At 47.1% G+C, this 17434-nt stretch overlaps 1 protein-coding gene across 2 annotated transcripts in view; it reads left to right on the forward strand.

The window, feature by feature from the left end:
* THAP4 (THAP domain containing 4) overlaps positions 1-17434 on the forward strand; it is a 40196-nt gene that overhangs the window by 2317 nt on the left and 20445 nt on the right. The window contains exon 2 of one of the 2 annotated variants that reach the window (XM_025888319.2): positions 194-1341. In XM_025888319.2, the coding sequence (XP_025744104.1) occupies positions 194-1341 (1148 nt within the window). Of the gene's footprint in view, positions 1-193; positions 1342-13711; positions 14227-17434 lie in introns of those variants that run through there. The other variant, XM_025888327.2, reaches the window with a different exon arrangement.

The raw sequence follows: 17434 nt of genomic DNA on the forward strand, positions 1-17434 counted from the left end.
CATGACCTGAGCCAAAGGCAGTCGCTTAACCGACTGAGCCACCCAGGCGCTCTTTTACTAAAATTTTAAACGGGTAAAGTCAATACAGGATTGGGTATTTGCAGAAACACTTGTTTTGCCTTATTATAGTTGATAAATTTGGGAGGAGACATGTAGTTACTTCTTTCTAATTCTGTTGTCATTTTTCCTGCAGGTTCCCCCTAAAGGACTCAAAACGTCTGATCCAGTGGTTAAAAGCTGTTCAGAGGGATAACTGGACCCCCACTAAGTATTCTTTCCTCTGTAGTGAACACTTCACCAAAGACAGCTTCTCCAAAAGGCTGGAGGATCAGCATCGTCTGCTCAAGCCCACAGCGGTGCCCTCCATCTTCCACCTGCCCGAGAAGAAGAGGGGCAGCGGAGGTCATGGCCGCACGAGGAGAAAGGTCACCAGAAAGGCGTCGGGGGGCCTGAGGGGACACGCGAGCGGGGCGGACGGGAAAGGAGCTACAGGTTCATCATCGTCCTCGGGTGAAAACCTGATGGCCAAGCCAGGGTCCCGGAAGGTGAAGCAGGTTGCACTGCAGAATGAAACTGCGCCCAGGGCCTCCCAGGAAGCCACCAGTCCGGAGCACACGTGGCAGGCCCCGGAGGGAACTACAGGCGATGGTCTGGCCACAGCCGCGGCAGGCAGCCAGGGAGCAGCTGTGGACGCTGGTGGTGAGAGCGCCGCCCCCAACCGCGGCGACCTGGCGGATAAGAGCGGCATTTCCATGGATGACTTTACCCCGCCAGGGTCTGGGGCTTGCAAGTTTATTGGCTCACTTCATTCTTACAGTTTCTCCTCCAAGCACACTCGAGAGAGGGCATCTGTGCCCCGAGAGCCTGTTGACCGAAAGAGGCTGAAGAGAGATGTGGAGCCCGGCTGCAGCGGGACCAGCCTGGGGCCCGACAAGGGCTTGGCCCAGAGCCCCCCGAGTTCATCACTCACAGCGACGCCTCAGAAGCCCTCCCAGAGCCCCTCTGCTCCTCCGACAGACGTCACCCCGAAGCCAGCGGCCGAAGCCGTGCAGAGTGAGCACAGTGACGCTAGCCCCATGTCCATCAACGAGGTCATCCTGTCGGCGTCGGGGGCCTGTAAACTCATCGACTCGCTGCACTCCTACTGCTTCTCCTCCCGACAGAACAAGAGCCAGGTGTGCTGCCTGCGGGAGCAGGTGGAGAAGAAAAACGGCGAGCTGAAGACCCTGCGGCAGAGGGTCAGCCGCTCCGACAGCCAGGTGCGCAAGCTGCAGGAGAAGCTGGACGAGCTGAGAAGAGTGAGCTTCCCCTACCTGAGCAGCCTACTGCCCTTCAGCCGCGGTCAGTACCAGAGCCTCGCGCTCCCACACTGCCTGGTCGTTGGGACGGGTTTCGTGCCGCGTGGCTGACGGTCCCTGAGTGCTTCTGTGTGTCGCAGGCGCCCAGGTGTCTCGAGAGGAGGCTCTGTACTTTGTAGAGAGGTTGCCCCGGTTGGAAACTTACTTCACTCCGGGGCGCTCGAGGGGCGTTTGTAGCTGTGAGGGTTTAGCCCATGAGAAGGGAGGCATTTCACATCCACTGGGAGAGCCACGACTACTCACTGCGTGGTCTCCCACCGGAACGGGGGAGAGGCCGCTTCCGCTGCACGCCTCACACAAACCTCAGTTCCAGCCGAGTTAACGTCTCGCTGCAGAATGAAGTAGACACAGTAAACTATTAGAAAGATGGTAGGAGACTCTGAAGATCACGGGGAGTTTTTTTCCATTTGTGTTTTAATATCCTTGACGTTATGTCATTTTGGACATTAATAATTTCCTTAAAATTTTAAGCATCTTTTTAAATAGAATATATATATATAGTTTAAAGATTTATTGTCAGCGAGAGAGGGAGCACAAGCAGGGGGAGCAGCAGACTCCCCGCTGAGCAGGGAGCCTGCCGTGGGCCCGATCCCAGGACCCTGAGGTCAGGACCTGAGCCGAAGGCAGACGCCCAACCGACTGAGCCACCCAGGTGCCCCGAATATATTCGTTTTGTAAAACTTAAGATACTACAGGAATATATGGGCTAAGAAGTGGTGAGAGTTCCCTTTTCTCACCTCCCACCTTTTAGCCCTTGTTAAAATTTCTTGTGTGATTTTAGATTATTTTCTATGCTTTTACGTACGTGTCTTTGTACCTATACTGATAGGTTGGATATATATATTTTTCATGTTTATTGGCTTTGTTTCTGCTTTTCGTCTTAGTGCTTGTAAAAATTGCTCTCTAGATATTCTTTGCATTTTGAGTATAGTATCTTTTACCTTCTGTGTATGGTGGAAGATGTTTTCCTGCTTATTGTTCATTTAATCTGGATCGATATTTGTCTTCCTGGATACAGTGAACACTTGGTGGGGCGGCTCTCAGGGTGACAGGCTGTTTAGGACCTCCTGGACCCCAGGGCAGCAACCATCAGCACAACCAAAAACAGAAGCAGAAAAACAGACCCACCCTGTGCATTTCCAAATGCACGTTGGGGGAAGAACAGCTCCAGTTGAGGACCACTGATGTACTGGTCTGCTATCATTTTAAAGCAGTTTTTGTAGTTTCTCGTAGCTGGTACTACTTTGGTACCTTTTTCTGTTCTCGGTCAGACTTCCCCAGGTCTGTCACGATTACAGGTCTTTTCAAACAACTAAGCCTTTGCTCCATTGAGCAAGGCTGATTTGCTATTTCCACTTCATTAATTCTCACTTCTTTCTACTTTTCTTCGGTTTTATTTTGTTGTTCTGGCTCCTGGAAGGAAGCGCTTAGCTTCTGCATGTGCAGTTTCTGTTTCCTGATACGTACTCTTGAAGGTGTTTCATTTCTTCCATCCCATTGTCCCCACAAGGATTTATCTTGTGCTTCTCTCATTGCTGTTCATTTCAAATAGTTGGTTCAGTCTTTATTCACTCTTTAACTGATTTGGAAGGGCTTGGAAGTTTTTCAAGTGGATGGGTTGAGGCAGGGGAGCTAATTTTTTGTGATTTTTTTTTTTTTTGACAGGTTCAGCTGTTCTATTTATTTAAGATTTTATTTTTTTAAGTTCCAGTATAATTAACGCGCGGTGTTGTATTGGTTTCAGGTGTACAATCATAGGACTCTGCTCAAGATAAGTGTGCTCTAATCCCCTTCACCTGTGTCACCTGTGTGTTTTTCCCCCCCCTTTTTTGTGATTATTTTTAAGCTTTATTGTTTTAAGGTCCAGTGATTTGGTCACATAAAGATAGCTACTTTGGAGGTTCTTTTTTGGGATTTCATTGTGGTTTACGACTCAGCTTGTTTTTGTGACTGTTTCATTGTGGTTTGAGAAGAATGTATCAGCCCCAGTAGTTGGTTACATTGTTCTCTGTCTCACTGAGCCTGGGTCTGGCTTGTGAGTCAACAGATCTGCGCCCTGACTTCCTGAATCCCTCGATCCCTGCGAGAGAGCACGGAGGCGCCCGATTCTGCTGGATGTCTCCCCGCCCTGTGTCAGACACTCAGGTGTTCCTGATGGTTATCAACACGGAGCACCCCTTCTTTGTCCCAGTTTAAGTGTTACTTCTTTATCTCCTTATTTTTCAAACTTTTTTATATCTCTTTATTTTTTTAGCTACAGTTTAACTCAATCTGCAGGTCTTCATTTTTTATAGAGCAGTTTAATCCATTTACCTGTGATTGTTAATAAGTTGGAATCTGTGCCTGTTTCATTTTTTAATTTGTTAGGTTTTTTCATTTCTTTTTCTGCTCTTCTAGTGGATGTCTTTGGGCTTTTAACACTAATCATTGAAGCTCATCTCTTTGTAACACTTAGAGCTGTGTTCTGCTGTGCTCCATGCCCCCGGCTCCTCCCCTCCGCTCCCCTGGCCAGGACTGTCTGTGATCTTGGTTCCCTATTCCCAACTTTCCCATCACAGCCATAATTAGATGTAAGTACACATCTGATCGGTTACTTCACTCACCACCATTTATTGTATCCAAATGTTTCTTCCTTTAGGGAATATTTAATGATATTTTTGGAACTCATAGCACAGTAAAATTTTGAGAGGCATTGAGTTTGAGATGCTCCTTAGGTGCCGATGCCCGAGAGCCAGCACCTGTCCTCTTAAAGTTTCATGTGTTTGTCTGCAGTGTCGGGATGAGGTCAGGGGCGTTTAAAGCCATGGGACTGAACGAGGTTTTGTGGAGAAACTATAGCTGGGGAAGGGGCTGGGGCCCAGCCTAGGAGCAAGCTGTGTTTGTGGAGGGGTGGTGGAGGAGGGCCCAGGAGAGGAGAGTGAAAGAGGGAATGTGGGGTCATGTCAGTCTGGAGGGGAAATGAGGGTTGATCAGCCACGTTGGATCAAGCTCTGATCAGAATGGAGAAAAGACGGCTGGACTCAGCCACATGGGGTCACTGGTGATCACGTTCTCCTTGGAGCAGTGGGAATGCTGCTGGGTCCAGAGTGGGTGAAGGTGGGGCTGGGGTGAGGCATTTGAAGAGGTTTAACCATGAAGGAGTGGACAGTAACTGAAGGGGAGCATGGCTCCAGGGGAGAGTTTATTTGTGGAGATAAGCAAGCAGCTGTCTGTGCTGCTGGTAGGCAGGACGGAGGAGTCCCGAGGGCCAGGAAGGAGTGTGCTGGGGCCCTGGAGAGGTGCCTGGCGAGGGGCTGGAGGACAGGGTGTACCTGCACGGGTGTGCCCCTTGGAGGATGAGGCTGGTTGCTAGCTGGGAATGGAGTGGAGGGGAGGGTGCAAGAGGTGTTAGGGAGTGGCGGGGGGAGGGAGAGTGGCTTCTCTGGCATGGTCTCCAAGGGCTGCTTGGAGCCCCTGATTCAGAATGTCTTCCGTCTTAATGGTTTCCAGTGCTATCGTGAATTTGCTAGTCAGTGAAGGAAACTTTTTAGGGATTTTATGTCGAAGGAGCTATCCACGTGTTTATCCAGTCCATTATCTTTAGCCCGTCCTTTATTTCTGGACAGATTCTGTACAACAGGGCAGCTGGGCCAGGGGCCTGCAGGTTCCAGGTGCAGAGTTTTGCCCTCCAGAAAGCTGGTGCTGATTGGCCTTCTCACAGGGCACCCACAGGGAGGGGTTCGCCCCTCTTTCTGCCACGGTTTATTTACATGCTGCCTGACCCCGTGCTGGCCCACCTGTTAGCCAGGGGTGCAGTTCCTCAAGTTGGGGACCAACCTCGATAGATGGGTACTAAGGAAGTCCTTCCTGCATATTACGGTGTAGTGTCTTGCACTTGGATTTTGATAAATGGGTAACCTCAGTACCCTCGGGTACCTACCATTGCCCTAAAAATCCCTGTGCTCCATGTGGTCTCCTCCTCCCTTCCAAGCCCTGGCACCACTGGTCTTTTTAGTGTTTCTGTCATTTGGCCTTTTCCAGAATGTCCTGTAGGTGGATCTATGGAATATATTGGAATATATGGATCCTATGGAACAGATACGTAGCTCTTTCAGATTGGCTTCTTTCACTTAAGCAATATGTATATGTTTAAGGTTCCTGTCTGTCTTTTTGTGGCTTGATGGCTCATTGTTTTACCTTTTTTTTTTATACTTAGTTAAAATATACAGAACAAAAAAAATTTACCATTGTAACCCTTTTTAGGTGTAGAGTTCGGTGGTATTAAATACATTCAGATGGTTGTGCAGCTATTACCACTGTCCATCCCCATAACTCTGTTTAGTCTGAAACTCGATACCTATTAAACGGTAACTCTGCTGTCTCCCTTCCCCTCAACCCTTGGCAGTCACCATTCTGCTTTTTTTGCTGTGAGCTCGATGCCTCTTGAGTGGCTTGTGTAAGAGGAATCGTACTTTTATTTGTCCTTTTGTCACTGGCTTATTGCACTTAACATAATGTCCTTAAGTTGTAGTATGTCACAGAATTTGCTTCCTTTTTTAAGGCTGAATGGGCTTATTCCATCATGTGAATGGACCACATCTTGCTCATCCATTCATGGGTTGTATCCACATCTTCATTATCGTGAGTAATGCTGCTGTGAACAAATCTCTCTTCAAGACCTTACTTTCAGTTGTTTTGAGTATATACCCAGAAGTGGAATTGCTGGATCATGTGGTAATTCTGTGTTTAATTCCTTTGAGGACTCCTGTGCTGTTTTCCACACCGACTGCACCATCTTAACGTTCCCGCCAACCGCACCTGGGCTCCATCTGCATCCTCACCAACACTAGCTGTTTCCTGTTTGCTTGATCCCAGCCGTCCTCGTGGATGTGAGGTGCTATCTCATTGTGGTTCTGATTAGTGCATCCCTAATGATCAGTGATGTTAAACATCTTTTCATGTGCTTATTAGCCATTTGTGTATCTTTGGAGAAAAGTCTTGATTGTCCGTTGAGTCGGGTTCTTCCTGTTCCCATTGCTGAGTTTTAGGACTTCTCTGTCTGCTATGGACATCAATCTCTGATCAGAAACAGGATTTGTAAATATTTCTCCCATTCTGTGAGGTATCCTTTTATTCTGTGCGTAGTGTCTTTTGATGTACAAATTTTTAAAATTTTCATGAAGTCAAATTTGTCCATTTTTTTTCTTGTATTACCCGTGCCCTTAGTGTCATATCCGAGAAATCATTGCCAAGTCTGTGGCTGTGAAGCTTTTGTGCTGTTTTCTCCTAAGAGTTTTATTGTTTTAGGTCTTACAGTTAGGTTCTTGATCTATTTTGAGTAAATTTTTATAGGTGTTAGGTAAGGATCCAACTTTATTCCTTTGCATGTGGATATCCAGTTTTCCCAGCACCATATGTTTGAAAACATTGTCCTTTCTCTGTTGAATGAATGGTCATGGCTCCCTTGTCAAAAATCAGTTGACCATATACATACAAGGATTTACTTCTGGGCTCTCTATAATCTGTTCCGTTGTTTTATATGTCTGTCTTTATGCCAACACCACACTGTTTTTATTACCGTGGCTTTGTAGTGAGTTGTAAAATCTGGAAGTGTGAGTCGTCTAAGTTTTGTTCTTCAGGATCATTTTGGCTATTCTGGGGCCCTTAAGATTCCACATGAAATTTATTTATTTATTTATAAAGATTTTTCCTTATTTATTTGACAGAGACACAGCGAGAGAGGGAACACAAGTGGGGGAGAGGGAGAGGGAGAGGGAGAAGCAGGCTTCCCGCAGAGCAGGGAGCCCATTGTGGGGCTCGATCCCAGAACCCTGGGATCATGACCTGAGCCAAAGGCAGACGCTTAATGACTGAGCCACCCAGGTGCCCCTCCACGTGAATTTTAAAATGCGTTTTTCTATTTCTACAAGCAACATTATTGGGATTTTGATAGGGATTACATTAAATCTGTAAATTGCTTTGGGTAGTATCAGCACTAACAATATTAAGCCTCGATAAACATAGGATGTGTTTCCGTTTGTTTATGTTTATGTGGATGTCCAGTTGTTCCAGCACCATTTGTCAAGAAGACTGTCTTTTCTCCACTGAGTTGCCTTTGCCCCTTTGTCAAAAATCAGGTGCAGGAATTAGTGTGGTCTATTTCTGGACTCTGTGTGTTGTGTTGATCTGTGTATCTACTGTTTCGTCAGCACCATGCTGTAGTGATTATTGTAGCTTGTAGCTTTTACTAAGTTTTGAAATATAGGGGATTGTGAGTTTTCCAACTTTATTCTTTCCCGTGAATGTTGTGTTGGCTGTTCTGGGTCTTTTGCCTCTCCATATAAACTTTAGAATCAGCTGGTTGATTTCCAGGAAATGGCTTGTTGGGATTTTGACATTGGGATTGTGTTGAATCTATAGATCAGCTTGGGAAGAATTGACATCTTAACAGTATTGAGTCTTTGGTGCATCAACATGGAATATCCATCCATTTATTTAGATCTCTTATTTTCATCAGAGTTTCATACTCCGGTTGTTTCTTGCTGGTGTATAAGAGAACAGTTGACTTTCGTTTGTTAATCTTGTATTCTGCAACCTTGCTGTCATTGCTTATCAATTCCAGTTTTTTTATCAATTCTCTGGGATTTTCTACATGGATAGTCATGTCATCTGCAAACAAAGATGGTTTTATTTTTTCTGTCCCAACTTGTATACCTTTTATTTCCTTTTTTATTACATCAAGTAGGATTTCCTGCACATTGTTGACTATGAGTGGTGCTGATCTTAGTAGGAGAGCTTTTGAGTTTCTCACCGTTGAGTATGATGTTAGCTGTAAGGTTTTATCAGTGATGTTCTTTATTAAGTTAGGAAGTTCCCCTTTATTCCTAGTTTATCAAGAGTTTTTATCAGGTATGGGTATTGGATTTTGTTAAACACTCTGTCTGCATCTATTGAGGTTATTATATGGTGGTTTTTCTTCTAGCCTTTTGGTGTGGTGAGTTACATTAATGGATTGTGGAGTGCTGAACCAGCCTTGCATACCTGGAATAAACCCACAGTCGTGGTGTATAATTCACTTTCTTACATTTTTGGATTCAGTTTGCTAAATGCTTGTTAAGGATTTTTGCATCTATGTTCATGAGAGGTATCTGTCTGTAGTTTCCTTTCTCGTAATATCTTTGTCTGGTTTTGGTGTTAGGGTACTATGCATCTCATAGAATGAGTTAGGGAGTATTCCCTCTGCTATCTTCTACGAGAGATTATAGAGAATTGGTATAACTTCTTCCTTAATTCTTTTTTTTTTTTTAATATTTTATTTGTTTATTTGACCAAGAGAGACACAGCGAGAGAGGGAACACAAGCAGGGGGAGTGGGAGAGGGAGAAGCAGGCTTCCCGCTGAGCAGGGAGCCCGATGTGGGGCCCGATCCCAGGACCCTGGGGTCATGACCTGAGCAGAAGGCAGATGCTTAACCAACTGAGCCACGCAGGTGCCCTAACTTCTTTCTTAATTCTTTGGTATAGTTCGTTGATAAACCCATCTAGGCCTGGTGCTTTTTGTTTTGGAAGGTTATTCAATTTCTTTGAGGGATATAGACCTTTTCAAATTATTAGTTCTGTGTGAGTTTTGGTAATATGTCTTTCAAGGAATTGGTCCATTTCACCTAACACCCTGACTGACCTTCTAATGTCCACGGATTCGTAGTGATGGCCTTCTTTTATTTATAATATTGGTATTTTATGTCCTGTCTTTCTGTTTCTTTGTTCTTACTTAACTGGACTAGATGTTTATCAATGTTACTGATCTTTTAAAAAACCTTTGATGTTGACTTTTTTTGTTTATTGTCTTTATTTTCAATTTCATTGGTTTCTCGTCTAATTTTTTCTTCTGTTTGCTTTCAGCCTAATTGCTCTTCTTTTCCTACTTTCCTAAAGTGGAAACTTAGATTATTGATTTTTAGGGGCACCTGGGTGGCTCAGTTGTTAAGCGTCTGCCTTTGGCTCAGGTCAGGATCGAGCCCCGCATCGGGCTCCCTGCGCCACGGGAAGCCTGCTTCTCCCTCTCCCACTCCCCCTGCTTGTGTTCCCTCTCTTGCTGTGTGTGTCTCTCTGTGTCAAATAAATAAATAAAAAATAAAAAAATAGATTATTGATTTTAGATTTTTTTAATACACTCATTCAGTGCTGTAAATTTTCCTCTAAACATTGCTTTTACTGCACCCTACAGAATTGATAACGAGTATTTTTCATTCTGTTCAGTTCAAATAATTTTTTATTTCTCTTGACCCACTTGTTATTTAGAAGTGTCTCATATAATCTACAAATATTTGGGGATTTTTCAACTACCTTGCTGTTACTGACTTCCCGTTTAATTCCATTGTGGTCTCAAAGCATACTTTGTTTGATTTCTAGTCTGTTAAATTTGTGAAGATACGTTTTATGGTTTTGGTGAATGTTCCATGTGAGCTTGAGAAGAATGTGTGTTCTGCTGTTGGATGAAGTAGTTGTTAGTTTGGGTTCTTCAGAGAAACAGAACCAGTAGGACGTGTCTATATACATAGAGAACAGGAGATTTTTTTGTAGGAATTGGCCCCCATGGTTATGAATGGCACGATGGGGTACCAGAAAAGCTAGGGGCATCATTTAGTCCCTGTCCAAAGGCCTGAGAATTGTCAGTGGGGTGAGGGGATGGGGTGTGAGTCCCGGTCTGAGTCTGACTGAGTCTGAAGACAAGAGTGCTGATGTCCCAGGACTGACAGACACCTGGCTCAACCAGAGAGTAAATTCACCCTTCCTCTGCCTTTTTGTACTGTTCAGGACTTCAGTGCCCACCCACATAGGGGAGGGCCCTCTGCTTTACTCTGTTCACCAGTTCACATGCTTCTGGAAACTCCTTCACAGACGCGCCCAGGAGTAATGTCTTACCAGCTCTCAAGTGGACGTATGAAGTTACCTGTCACAGTAGCTCGTAGACATCAGTTACATCCAGGTGACTCATGATGCAGTTGAGTTCAGCCAAGTCCATCTGATTTTCTGCTGCCGGATCTGTCCATTCCTGGCAGAGGAGTGTTGAAGTCTCCAACTGTACGGTAGACTTGTGTGTTTCCGTTACAGTTCTGTCAGTCTTGGTCTCGCATACGTGGACATCAAGGATTCTCCTGTCTTCTTGGAGTGTTGGCATGTTTGTTATATGATGCTCCTCTTTAGCACTGGTCATTCTGCTTGTCTGGAGTTAATACCGTCTTGCAGCTCTCTCTTGTTAGCATGATACGTCTTGCTCTACTTTTGATCTGCGTCTTTATATTTGAAGTGGGTTTCTGTAGATGACATATACTTGGGTCTTTTTCTTCAGTCTACTGCCAGTCTCCATCGTTTGATCGGTGTCCTTGGACCATTCACGTTTCAAGTAGTTATTGCTACAGTTGTACTGATATCTCTCATGTCTGTAGCTGCTTCCTCTTGGCTTCTTGTGCGCCGTTCCTTTTCTGCCTTCTCTGGTTTTGATTGAGTGTTGTGTGTGATTTCCCCTTCCTTAGCAGATGGATTTTACTTCTTGCGGGAACTTTGTTCATGGTGCCCTGGAGTCTTCACATTTACAGGTCCTCTGCGTCCACTAGCAGATGGTGCTGTTTCCCCAGTAGTGCCGGCGCCTTGGAGTGGGACATCCCAGTTTCTCCCTCTCGTCCCTTATAAAATTGTGGTCATTCATTTCCTTTGTACATGTGCTGTAATCATACCATCATTAATCTGAACAAACATTTATCTGTTGGGTCAATTAAGAATAAGAGGACTTAATTGGAACAAACTGAAAATCAGTGGGCCAACTGATTTCAGGGGCACCTGCCTGGCGCAGTTGGTTGGGGCACCTGCCTGGCACAGTTGGTTGAGGCACCTGCCCACTGATTTCAGGGGCACCTGCCTGGCGCAGTTGGTCGGGCGTCTGACTCAGTTACAGCTCAGGTCGTGATCTCAGGGTCGTGGGAACAAGCCCTGTATCAGGCTCTGCTCAGCGCAGAGTCTGCCTCAGACTCTGTTCCTCTGACCCTCCCCACTCCCCCCACCCCGTGCTCTCTCTCTCTCAAATAAATCTTAAAAAAAAAAAAAAAGTAGTAGCAGTAGTAGTAAAAGAAAAGGTTTTATTTTACCTTCACGTATTCCTTCTCCAGCGCTCTTCTCTGCCTGCAGATTCAGGTTTCTGACCTACATCCTCCTCCCTGAAGAACTTCTAATATTTCTTACAGAGCATGTAATTCCCTCTGTTTTTGTTTGAAGAAGTCTTTAGTTTTTCTGTACTCTTGAAGGGCAGTTTTTTTTTAATTTTTTTTAATTTTCATTTCATTTTTAATTTTAAGTTTCTTTTTAATTCCAGTCATTCAGCATATGGTGTTGTATTTGAAGGATTGCCTCACTGGATATAGAATTCTCCTCTTGTTTGCTTACATGAGTCGCCCACTGTCATTCTTACCCATTTTGTTCTGTGGGTAAGAATTGTTTCCTCTGGCTTCTTTCAAGACTCTCCATCTTTGGTTTTAGACAATTTGAATATGAAATGCCTAGGTGTAGGTTTTTTGGCATTTATTGTGCTTGGTGTCGTCTGGGCTTCCTGGATCTGTGGTTTGCCGTCTGACATCAGTTCTGAAAACTCTCAGCTGTTACTTCACACGTCTTCTTTCTTTCGGTGGCGTCCACTGTGCGTACATACCCCTTTTGTAATTGCCCCCCAGTCCCCCAGTCTTCTGTGCGCACTGCTCTTGGCGTCTCGGGGCGGGGGGTTCTACTGAATATCCTCAAGTTCACCGGCTCTGTCCTTGACCTCATGCGCCCCGGGCTTCGCTTCTGTTGCCACAGCTCTCTTGTGCAACCTTTCCTTTGGGTTCTTCCTCAGCAATCCCTCCTCCTGCAGAGCTCCTCTGGTCATGCACGAGTATGCCTTCTCCATTAGAACCTTAGGTGAATCAGAGTTCTTTTAAAATCCAAGTCTGAGGATTCCAGAACCACTGCCTCATCTGCATCGGGTTCTGATGTGGTCTCCTCGGATTGCGTTTTTTTTCCTTGCTTTTTAGCATGGCTCATAATTTTTTTAAAAGGTGGACATGGTATAACAGGTAATAGAAGCTGAGCTAAACAGGCTTTTGGCTGGAGGTATCTGGTTGGCCTGCCTGGCAGGTGGGTTGTATCTAATCTTAGTGCAGAGTCTTGGTGGCTTCAAATTCCTCTCCAGTCTTTACTGTTTGTCTCAGGACTCCCTCCCAGTGAGAGCACCTGGGGCTTTTTCTGCTCTGATCCCCTTACCTGCTGGAGCCCTGAGGAGTGGCATGGTGGAGGGGGACACTCTGCAATGTCAGGGTTGAGGTTCAGCCTTGTGTGGCCTATGTTTTGGGGCTGTGACCTTCCTGAGTCCTCCTGGAGTGAGAAGGGAAAGGTGCAGGGGCTTGTGGGGAAAGCCCTGCCCCCAGGGGAAGTAAAGCTCAGGTAAGATCATCTCCCCTGCCGAGCCTCCTTTCCTGTTGGAGAGTGCTCTGACTTTAGTTCAGAACTGTTCCTTCTCCTCCCACTGCAGAGACATGGTTTTTTTTTCCTTGGATTTTCACGGTGAGCACTTGTTGGGTTCCTGGAAGTCAGACCCATGGAAGCATGGGGCCCCCAGCAGCCTCGTCTGCACTCAGCTCCAGCCTCCTACCCAGTTACCATCCGTGGTCCCTATCAGCTTGCGTCTGCTCCCACTAAACACGTCCTCCAAGTTCTGGGAGACCTGGGACCTCACTTCTCTGATGGTACAAGCAAAGTCACTGATTTTCAGTTTGTTCCATGTTTTTCTTGTTGTGAGTACAGGAGTTAGGGCTTCTAAGGTCTTTATAGGTCAGAGTTGAACCTTGAAGCCCCCACCCCTGCTATTAACGTGGTTATTGTTAATATGTAGGAAAGCTGCTAATTTTAATAACCAATCATTCTATCAAAATCACTAAGTCTAATAGTTTTTCAGTGGAGACTTTTGAATTAACTAGATAATCAACCATAACTTTTACAAATTAAAATTACTGGGTCTCCTTTTATGTCTTTTGTATTTTACAGAAATACGCTCTACTTCCTGTCATTTCTTTTTTTTCCCTGCGTGCACACACACCCTCCCATCTCATGGGTAATCATTTCAGAAGAACAGCCTCCCCAGCTGTGCTGTGCAAGTGGGGTACAGACTGGTCACCCGTGGCAGGACAATATCTGCCCCGCCTGGGACAGCCAGTGCAGCCTGGGCTCTCTCCCTGTTGTGTCGGAAACTGTTGTCACTAACACAAAGCAGTGTGAGGGTGGGAGGTGCCAGGAAGCAGTCTGTCCCAGTGAGTGTGTCTGCTCCCTTCCTGTTCTTGGGGCCCTCCCGCCTGCTGACACCTTTGCCCGGAGACCGAGTAGTGTCCGAGCCTCCACTCTTAAAGCTAAGATAAGTGGGCCACCAGTCCTCTAGGAGACAGACAGATGGGGACGCATCAGGAGTTTCCAGAGTGACTCTTCCAGAAACAGCTTTTGCTATGTGCCTGGCTCCGCCCGCTTCCCCACGACACAGATCGGTTCCCTCCGGGGTCCCCGGTGGAAGCAGCAGAGGGCAGAAGCCCCTTCCCCACTCCCTGGCCTGTCCCACCGTCGTCCGAGTTGACTGGGTCTGCTCCCACATCCAAGGTTCAGTTCCCTCCAGGTCTCTGTGTCCCCACGGGTTTCTGAGGAACCATCTCCTAGGGTAGAACTACAATTCCCAGAATGCCGTCTTCAGTTTGGTATTATTCACTTCCTGCCAAGCTGCTAACAGCCAGGTGCAAACGTTTCCCGTCAATGGGCAGAAAACAACCTTGAAGAACCTTGACCGAGTCTGGAGTTCAGAAAACTTACCATCACTGATGGGTAAGCCTGCTTGCTCTCTTAGGCCAAAAAGTGAAAATTTAATTTTCTTGGAGAAAATTTAAATTCTTGTTTTTGCATTTTGGTTGAGATGTTAATAAAAGAAAAAAGAAATTTAAAAAATTGCATATAAAAGCCTATCTGTAAGAGGTTAAAAGTGGCAAATAGGCTTAAATCCCTTATTTTTTATGTTTATTTGTTTGACTTCTAAGTTCATTTTACTTTTATCTTTCTAGTGAAGTATCATTCACGTGGAGTAAAATACACAAATCCTAAAGATTTAGTTGGATGAATTTTGATATATACATGTAGACTCTTGTAATCTGACCTTTGGGTCTCAGGGTTACCTTGTTGGTTCTCGCTTGCAACGCTTCCTTGGAAACAAGAGGAGAGACCGAGGCTGTGGTGGGCAGGTGGGCAGTGGGCGGTGGTGCGAGGGGGTGGGGGCTGCGGAGCCCGCCCTACCAAGCAACCTGGCTGTGCTGGCCGCCATGGGGCGGCAGACCTGGAAGGAGGCGTGGGACCCACCTGCCCGCTGCTGGTGGTTTAGCGCCTGCCCCATACTCAGGTAAGATTATGACAGCCAGCCAGGAGAGCTAACTTGGAAGTGTTTCTGGGAGCCGTCAGGAGCGCTGACGCAGAATCAGTTGCGGCTTCATGGTATTGGGCGTTTCGTGTGTGTGCTGGTCGGTGAAGCTGGGCCAGAGAGGCAGAGTCTCCTGACGTTGATTTCATTCATAGCATGCACCTTCAACTCCACGCAGGTGCTTGCTTTTTCTTTTCTTTTTTTTTCTGTATTTTTTTTTAAGATTATTTATTTGACAGAGAGACACAGTGAGAGAGGGAACACAAGCAGGGGGAGTGGGAGAGGGAGCCCGATGCGGGGCTCGATCCCAGGACCCTGGGATCATGACCTGAGCAAAGGCAGACGCGTAACAACTGAGCCACCCAGGAGCCCCGGTGCTTGCTTTTTCTACTCAAAATGGTGCTTCTGATTTTTTGAGAGTCATTTTAGAATTTTTTAACATGCCACCAAGTAAAAGGCTTCCCTTTCACCTCATGCAGTGCTGTGGAGCACTTGTCTGTAGAGGCAGGAGCTCTGTGGGCCTCAGAAACAGCCAGCATCTGAAGTGAGTCATGTTTCTACAAGGCCTGGACAGCTTCACTTACGGAGGCCCCACATAACCCGCGTGCGCCTTCCCACCGCGGCAGAGTCGTGGAATGGGTTTAGACAGAACTGGTTAGAGGCAGAAGTTAGGCCCTTGGCCATCTCTCCCACTTGCTCTTCTGGAGACACTCTCCCAACCCGTGTTCAGGTGCCATGACCATGCTGCGCTCACCCCCCTCGGGGTCCTGACCAGTCCTGGGATGGCCTCTACCCTGGTCTCCCGTACCCCTCCAGGCTGCCAGCCTGGGACACCAGCCACTGCTGGAACTGACTTCACCTGACCCCCGCCTGGCCTCCTACCTCTGTTCTCATCCACTTTCCTGACCCCATCACCTCCTAAGCCCCTCTTCCTGTGTTCTGGTCTGGCAACTCTGTTCTCCGGGCTTCCAGCCTCCATCCCTACCCCGGGCAGGCCGTCCCCCTGTTCCACCTCACCCAGCTCCTCCCCTGCGGTCCTCCTGTCCCCAGCCTGAGCCCCCACGGCACAGCACCTGCCCTCAGACCTGGCCTGGGGACGTTGACACCCGGGAAAGAGCAAACAGGTCTGAGCGGGGCTAGCGGACCAGCCTTCGGCGGCTGTCTTGTCCCAAGGCCCTGCATCAGTGCCCCGAAGGTATAAAGGCTGCAGGCCGGGCTCTGTGTTTGTCTGCATTTGTTAGCCGGGTGGTTGGTCACGGTCTCCCGTTCCCTGTCCCTTCACAGGACCCTCCCTGGGGCACTTTTTCCTGTCTTCTCTCTCCTGCTGGTGTCATTTTCAGTTGTTTGTACAGACATCTCTTGCCTACTAGCAGACGAGGGCCAAGGCAGAAAGCTCTGGGGTTCACCAAGGATCATCTTCAGGGCCTGGGCCCCTGGGAGGGGTGTCCGGAGGATGTCCACACGTCCGGGCCCTGGCCTGGGACTGCTGTGCTCTCACTCCCCACTGACCCACGCCTCACACGCAAACGGTTGTTGCTTTAATTCGAACACATCTTTAGAAATTGGGATATTTAACCCCCCAACCAATAGTTCTGGATTTTCTTAAAATAGAAGATCTGCCACAGAAGGCCCTCTCCCCGTGGGCAGCAGTTGGCTAGCACGGACCGGAGGCCCTGGGAGGCTAGGCTGGTGTCACCTCACCATCCATGACCCCGTGCTGCAGCAACATAGTAAACAGGTACTGGGAAGGCATTTCGGGCTCTGATTTTTTGTTTTGCCTCTGAATGTTTTCATTGCGGTACAATTTAAGTAAGTGAAACAGCCCTTCGGTGCTCCCCCCGAGACTTCGGCTGGGTGCAGACACCTGTGTGACGCACCCCCATCCAGAATCCCCGGTTCTCTTGTGCCCTCCCACCCCAGCCCCCACCCCACCACTGCTGTGCTTCTCGTCTTCTAGAATTTCATGCAGATGGAATCACGGAATACGTACGTGTTGGCGTCTGGCTTCTCTTGTGGCATAACATTTTTGAGGGAAATCAGATAGTGTTTTAATTTCTAGCCTTGCTGCATCATGATCAGACAGTGTGGTGGGAACTCTTTCTACTTTTTGAAACTTAGGGGGTTTTCTCTGACCATTTATTTTATTTTTTTAAACTCAAATAAATGCTTCAAGCAGAAGTTCTTTTATTTTTTTTAAGATTTTATTTATTTGACAGAGAGAGAAGGAACACAAGCAGGGGGAGTGGGAGAGGGAGAAGCAGGCTTCCTGCAGAGCAGGGAGCCCAACGTGGGGCTTGATCCCAGGACCCTGGGATCATGACCTGAGCCGAAGGCAGACGCTTAACAACTGAGCCACCCAGGTGCCCCTTTCTGACCATTTATAAGGTCCGTTTTCATGAATATTCCAGAGGAACTTGAAAAGAAGGCGTGTTCCCTAGTTTTTGCGTGCAGGGTCCCCCCACCAGAACTAGCTCCTCGTTGTAGGAGGTGTGGAGTTCACTTGGACACAGTGCAGGCGGGACTCCCTTTCATTGCTTTCCGTGAGCATCCGTGTGTCTCCCGCAGGTCCTGTGCTGTGAATGCTGTGCTGCATTTGGTCTCGATCCCGAGACCCTGAGATCATGA

This window comes from Callorhinus ursinus, unplaced genomic scaffold, assembly GCF_003265705.2.
Source record: "Callorhinus ursinus isolate GAN/ISIS: 27379988/994484 unplaced genomic scaffold, GSC_fseal_2.0 scaffold96, whole genome shotgun sequence".
Classification (NCBI taxonomy): domain Eukaryota; kingdom Metazoa; phylum Chordata; class Mammalia; order Carnivora; family Otariidae; genus Callorhinus; species Callorhinus ursinus.